Source organism: Zerene cesonia, chromosome 19 (assembly GCF_012273895.1).
Source record: "Zerene cesonia ecotype Mississippi chromosome 19, Zerene_cesonia_1.1, whole genome shotgun sequence".
Taxonomy (NCBI): domain Eukaryota; kingdom Metazoa; phylum Arthropoda; class Insecta; order Lepidoptera; family Pieridae; genus Zerene; species Zerene cesonia.
This window is the reverse complement of record NC_052120.1, coordinates 8287353-8294777: the sequence shown is the minus strand read 5'-3', so window position 1 is coordinate 8294777 and position 7425 is coordinate 8287353. Positions and strand designations below refer to the sequence as shown.

The 7425-nt window shown below is 32.4% G+C and overlaps 1 protein-coding gene across 1 annotated transcript; it reads right to left on the bottom strand.

Annotated features, from left to right (window-relative positions):
• Positions 1-2325: 2325 nt before the first annotated feature.
• Positions 2326-5867, bottom strand: LOC119834674 (cytochrome P450 6B5-like). Its single transcript, XM_038359107.1, has 2 exons — positions 4623-5867; positions 2326-3124 (listed from the first exon to the last, which is right to left on the bottom strand). Exons 1-2 carry the CDS (start codon positions 5833-5835, stop codon positions 2958-2960), a joined length of 1380 nt encoding a protein of 459 aa, XP_038215035.1. The 5' UTR covers positions 5836-5867; the 3' UTR covers positions 2326-2957.
• Positions 5868-7425: the final 1558 nt, after the last annotated feature.

Below are 7425 nucleotides of genomic sequence, written 5' to 3'. Positions count from 1 at the left end.
TAAGCACCGACGCAAAAAGAGGGGTTATAGTGCTATTAATTACTCTACTTTATTAATAATTAATAGTAAATTAAATGATAATCATTTAACCTTCATTTATAACGCAGCAAGCGGCGACTATGACTAAAACTAAAATTATCGTTACGATTTTCATCGGACTTCAAAAAAAGGAGTAGGTTATCATTGTCGATTCAATTCTTTCGTGTTTGTTACCTCATTCATCACTTTTAACAGGGTGAATCGATTTTCATGATATTTTTTTTATTTAAAAGTCGTTGCCTTCCATGTGGTACAATTTGAAATTGGTCTCGTTCTGACGATTTGAAGGCGGTTTAGTTTTTTCTTAAAAATAATTGTCTTTTAAAATTTTTATGTCATTTTCGATTCTGCTACCTAGTTTTTAAAATAGAAAATACAATGACGCAGCGAAATGCAGCCGATTTGAAGTTCACTGACCCTTAGAGAATCTTGGCAAGCACGTCTCGTGTCAGTCAATTGTATCGTAAGTCACATTTGTATCTTCATTGGGATACCGAAAGTTATGTATAATCCGGACTAGCTGCGTCCCGCAGTTAAGGCTGCGTAAATGAGATTATCCTTTGAATCCCAATGTACCTATGGGAATATTGCATGGAAAGTTACTTAAGTTATTTCTCATTACTAGCTATGTGCCAATGAAAGTACCGTCAAAATCGGTTTAGCCATGCCAGAGATCAGGCGGAACAAAAAGACAGACAGACAAAAATTGTAAAAAAAGTTATATTGGTATAGGTATTTACGGTATGTATATTCATGTAATGTAACTATAAAGGGTTATTTCAATATTACAAACATACACTCCACTTTTATTTATATGTATAGACTAGTCGCTCGCGTTGTGTGGGGATAGAGAAGAAAGTTTACCTCTATTAAATAATATTTGTATATAATAATATCAAACTACTAAATATATTTATGCTCCAATATATGGAATTTATATACTACTTAATATTTTGAATCTTTCCCAAAAGCTCACTTATTTATTAAATTATTTATCTTTCTTATATTCCGAGTTAGTAATGGATTGATTACTCTTAACTACCAATGTATCAATGCATTTTAATACGATAACTTTCTCCAACAACATTCCAATTAAATTATATAAAAAACGATTGATTGATAATACCTACTTAATTGTCTCACTTACTCTTATACACAGTATCCTTCCGTATAATAATTCAAATTATTTAATCCTGACGATCTTTAATTAATTATTGTATTGTCACCGATCTTTAATAAATATTCAAATTGAAAAATTTGTTTCGAAAGAATAGAAAAAAAAATTATCACGAGGCGGGATTCGAACCCGCGTTTTTTTTTGTGCCTCTCGGCCACCCGTGATCAAATTTTTTCTATTCTTTCAAAATTTCTCATTTATAAAGCATTTCAATGCTATAAAACTAAAAATTAAAATTAATTTATTTCATTTAAATTAGGTCAAAATCCAGTCTAAATGAGACGGCTATGCAGACACAGATGTAGCTTATAAAAGTGTGTTAAAAAGAAATAACGCTGTTATAAATCGTCCCTTTCTATTCACATTCTACATAAGGCAATATGTCAATGATCGCTGACAATGGCTCGCAGCAATACAAATACATAGGTGTATGTACATTGCTTTCCAATATAACGGAACCCACTATAAGAGGTAAGTCTATAGAATTTAAGTGTGTTAATCTAAGCGGCGCATTCATAAAGCACTCACAAAATGAGGTTGAATCAGGTGTCAATTAACGTTGTTAATTTTCGTTGGGAAATAATGAGTAGTTTTTTTTTTTATTTCACCATCGGCAATGGAGCTGGTGGTTCTCCTGGTGGTAACGTCGTTTCCAGACCTTACCACTCTCCAAATGGATTGCCGACTTAAGACTTATTAAGATTACCGACAAAAGGATTGATTAGAGGAATAAAGGAAAGAAATGGGAAGAGTAAGGAAAGGGATATGGGCCTCCAGTTCGCCAATTTTTAAGGAAATAAGGTATGCCTTTAGCACTATATGTTTTGGATACATTCGGTACAAAGTTCTGTAAATTTTTTCGCGAAAACAAATCTTAAAGTAACTTTTTTTTATGTCCGCAATGGAGCTGGTGGGTCGCCTGATGGTAAGCGCTACCACCGCCCATGAAGATTAGGAGCGGCGTAAGGTAAATTGTAGAAATTAACCCTCTGCAAATGGATTGCCGACTTACTATTAATTAATTAACGAGCTGTAAGTAGTGCAAAAAACCTACATTTTCATTTATCATAATACATTATAGATTCATAATGAATATCAAAATGCTAAAATTTCAAAAACCAATATGACTTTATTGAATATTATCATTCGGTTAGTACACAGTACATGCAATGCAGTTAAATTAATTGTAATTACACACAGGAACCATTTTCACATCATAATCAGCTGGTCATTGGTAAACACCTGTTTATTGGTCAATATTCCATAATAATTAATTGCCTTTGATAGAATATGAGATATTTGTACGTTGTTTTAAAACTAAGCTTAGCATAAAAAAATCATATTTTATATTAAAATTAGTTGTCTATATGAAATAAATGTCTACCTGGGCGAAGCTAGGGCGAGTAGGTTGTTGATAATAAGTATATGATATTGAATGTATTTGTATTAATATAAATAAATAATTCTATAAAAGTATTGTATTATGATACAATAAAATAACTTAACCGTTTTTAACTAGCTTATAATTGTAAAGAAGTGTTGGTTAACTAATAAACAAACAAATTTCAGGTCCCTTAATCCATCTAAATACAACTGAACATCATCATAAAACATACAATAATTGTTAGCAAATTTAGCAATAATCCAAAAGACAATGTAACCTTAACGCATCGAGTCTAATATTGAGCAAGAAATCGACACAATATAGTCAACAATTTCAAAGCTTTTTATTAACAAATCCCTATAATATTGGCTTCAACCTCAACCATACATCGTTGTCTATAACACATGCGAAGTTATAATCCACCACATGTAGTTTCTCAGGAGTAGCTTCACATGGTTCAATATTAAAGTTCTTCAGAATAATGTTGGCCACTTTTTGAATAATATCCAGCGCCAATTCTTCGCCTGGAAGTAAAATTTTCAATAAATTTGACTGGAATTTTACAAACAGGAAAGGCAGTTTGTTTATTGATGTTTTCCTATTTAAAGTACTGTTGGATGTGAAAAGAAAGTGGATTTCTTTCGTAACTTCAACAGCCATATTAAACGACAATTATGATTATCGTAGAAACAACATTTGCAGGTATGTACCTAATTACCTTATCTGTTCATCTATATCGTTATAAAAATAGGGAACAATCGCATCAGTGCGTTTTCATATTAGATTTTCACTTGTAAAGTGATAACAAATTATTCAACACAATTTTAGGATAGTTTGTACGTTTCTCACATAGAAAGTATCCTAAAATTGTTGTAATTATAACGGTATTTACGTCATGCACTTTGAGTTATCATACCTATTACTTTTGCAAGTGAACTCAGGTACTATATTAAACTAGCTGCGCCCCACGGTTTCACCCGCGTAAGTCTGTATCCCGTAGGAATATCAGGATAAAAAGTTGCCTATGTGTATTCATTTTGTCCAGCTATCTATGTGCCAAATTTTATTGCAATCGGTTTAGTAGTTTTTGCTTGAAAGGGCAACAAACATATCATCATACACACATCCTCACAAACTTTCGCATTTATGATGTTAGTAGGAAGCAGGATAGGACGTTCAGAACATTTTGTGATTGACAAACATAACAGTACATATTATTAAGAAATACAGTTTTTCTTTACATGTAATCCTATCCAATCCTTTATGGAAAGGTTGTTTGATCATCATCTAGAAACTAGAACTTGTTTGTTGCAACATCTTAGAACATAAAATATTATAAGGTACAAATTGCAAACAAAAATTATTAGGTTTCAATAGCTACAGAATTAAAAAAAAAATTAAAACGTGGGGGCATATATACAAAAACTTGTTTAAACCGATTTTCAAATTGGAAGAGTATTCAAATTATAAGAGTATGTGTTCATTGGCATTCGTTTTGTGTTGCTAAATTTCCTCCTTTGTGAAAAAATAACGTTTAATTATAATTTAGTGATGCGTTCTAATGTCCACCATGATCTTAAGGAAATAGAGGAAAAACTTAATGTTATTTTAATAAAATCTAAGTCAGTTTTAATTCACTTCCCGATTTCCAGTGTAATTTAAATATTGTATATATTTACTCCTTGCTGGGTTCAATTTGTTCTAATTGACTATGTAGTATCACATCATTCGAATCGAAATTCATCTTGGATCAAGCCTGTCGTATAATTACAATAGAACTTTAATTCAAGTTAGTTCGTTTAATTGAACAATAATTAGATGATTTATGATTGATTATGATTTGATGATAGCGTCTAGTAGGGCATGTAAATTCATTTGAATAGTAAAATGCCATACATTTAGCAGAATATAATAGGTACGTATCTACTTTTTTGCTTTTGAGTGTTATGGTGTTGAAGTAGGTTTAATTATTTTCCAATAAATTTATAATAAATCCTAATTTTTAGCTAGTTATCTACTCACCAATACATTTTCTTGGTCCTAAACCAAAAGGCAAAAAGGTTGAAGATTCTTCAATAGTGTTGAACCTTTCTGGTTTGAAAGCGATCCCTTCTTTAAAATTGTTTTCATCCTTATGAATAGCTTCTATAGGTACGGTTAAAGTCACTCCTTTATCAACCAGAAACTCGTTTTTAGTAAACGTGTACATCTTCATACATTTGCGACTAATTACTGAGTATGGTGGATGAAGTCTTAAAGTCTCTTTGATAGCTGCATTTAAATCGGTGGTATTTTTTCTAGCATTTTCTTGAATTTGTGGATGCTTAGCTAATTCAAACATGAGAGATATCAAAACTTTCAAGCACGGCGAATATCCCTCGCTTATAAATAAAGACAATATTGAGAAAGCGTCGTCTTCCGTTGACTCTTTATTCAGTTTTGTTTTGGAATTTCTATCTTCATACGGGAAAATCATTTCAGCTTTTCTTACGTCGTTGTATATTTTTGTGTCTTTGAGCACATTCCGATATTTATTGTGCAGTTTTGCAAACGGTGTTTTCAAATTCAACAGAACGTATACAGATGGAAATATGTTTTTCAAATAGCTCTTCAGTTTATCCTGCCATGTACGCTGTTCAAACTCCTTTCTCAAACATGTAATAATAGATCCTTCAACATTATTACCGATGAGTAAATCTTTAAAAACAATATCCAATAACTCAGACAATAACTGTTGAACGTTCGTATCTCCATTGATTCCGGACAAACAGTCATGTAAGCCGTCTTGGGTATCTAAACGCTTATTCAATATTGATTCCAATCTGCTACGGAGTAGAGTCCACTTTTCACCTTCAGCGTAAAACAAATTGTTTCGTAAACAAACATCCCTGGATTTGTCCAGCCCGAGGCCTCGGCAATGGAAATTCGAGAAATCCGTTGATAGAATTTTCCTTACTGCATCTGGGTCCTTTACAATCAAATCTGGGATTCTGCTTTTGATACAACCCACAAACTTGTCTTCGGGATACAGGCTGTATAGATGATTCACTTCGGAAGTTGTGCTCCTTATCCCGAGAACCCTATGGTAATCGCTTCCGAAGAAAGGGAGCGACATTTTGTACGGCACATGTCGTATATACCAATAGCTGAAGAACTTCGTCACATAATCGAATATCAACGCAAATATTAATACGAGAAGAATGAATAAGTTTAAGAGGAAACTTTCGAAAAACATTGCGTACGAGCTTGTCTGTAATTCGATGGGAACTGAGTGAAGATTCAACGTCAGTGGGTCATAACGGTTCAAAGAGGCTGTACTCTTGTACAGGTACTTTATTCAAAAACGAATACGATGCACACTAATTTCGCTCTTACTGGTTGACAATAAGAGTGAAATGCGTTTACCTCGATAATAATTGACTTAATATTTGTGCGTGTTCGGTTAAATGGTAATGGCAGTGAACCCACTCTTTAACTCTGTTTATCTATATAATTTATTTCTTATAACCTGTTTAATTGCAACGTGTAACTTAATTCCTATACTCTCAATTTTAAAACAACTTTAACTTAATAAGCATTGATACAAATTACGAATCTCATTTTCATAAATTGTTATCTAATATATAAAATTCCCGTGTCACCGTTTTTCGTTGCCTTACTCCTCCGAAACGGCTTGACCGATTTTGATGAAATTTTTTGTGCTTATCGGGTAGGTCTGAGAATCAGACAACATTTATTTTTTATAACCCTAAATGATAAGAATAAAGCAGAACAGCGTTTGCCGGGTCAGCTAGTGTTTTATAAATATTGAAGACTAGCTGTTGCCAGCAAATTCGCTCTCGCAAATAATGGCCAAAGGATTATCAAAACGCTTACTTAACCGACGCCTACATTATAGTGACTATCTGCATGAAAAATTTCAGCATGATTAATCGGGTAGTTTGATGACACAGTCCGTCAGTCACCTTTGCGTTTTATATAATACTAACTGCGCCCTGCGCTTTCACCCGCGTAATACCGTATTCCGTAGGAATATCGGGATTAAAAGTTGCCTATATGTTTCGGTTGTCCAGGTGTCTACATACCAAATTTCATTGCAATCGGTTCAGTAGTTTTTGCACGAAAGAGCAACAAACACACACACATCCTTACAAACTTTCGCATTTATAATATTAGTAGGATAGGATTAGTAGGATTAAAGAAGATACAGATCCTAAAACGTTTTGTCAATTTTCAAAATATTTAATGCAAGCTTTATAATGCATATTTAATTTTAATGTCATGAACGTTATAGTCATGATTCCTTACAATATTTGAAAGTGAATTTAAAATTTAGTAACGCCTTTTGGTTTTAGAAGGCAATGTCGCTGCAGCAAACATTGTACTACTATTTAAGGATACAAGACTTTTTAACCGACATTATTTACGTAAATATTATACGTCCGAATATCCTCAACTTATAGCAGTATAGTATTATGTTATCTGTGGTATAACTGAATTGTCTAGCAGCTCCGTCATATTAATAAAATTATAAATGAATATTTCGTTACCGTACCACCGTAACCACGTATCATAGTATGTATGAATGACTGTTTCTTATCCTTACACGAAAATGCTATTGAACGAATTTTTATGATATAATATTTTTTGGAAATATCAAGTTATTTTTCCTTTTGATTTAACGAAATGGCTTTAATTATTTCTTTTTCGATAGTGTATTAATGAAGTATTTATTTTTTTAATTAATATACATACTGTATAATTTACAGTTCATATTGTCAGTACTTGAAATGGGCTCATAGAAAATAAGTACATTTTATTTATT

Coding starts and splice junctions, on each gene's coding strand:
- LOC119834674 (XM_038359107.1), bottom strand. CDS start 5,835: ATGTTTTTCGAAAGTTTCCTCTTAAACTTATTCATTCTTCTCGTATTA. Junction 3,125..4,622: donor AGGACCAAGAAAATGTATTG/GTGAGTAGATAA, acceptor TTTTACTTCCAG/GCGAAGAATTGGCGCTGGAT.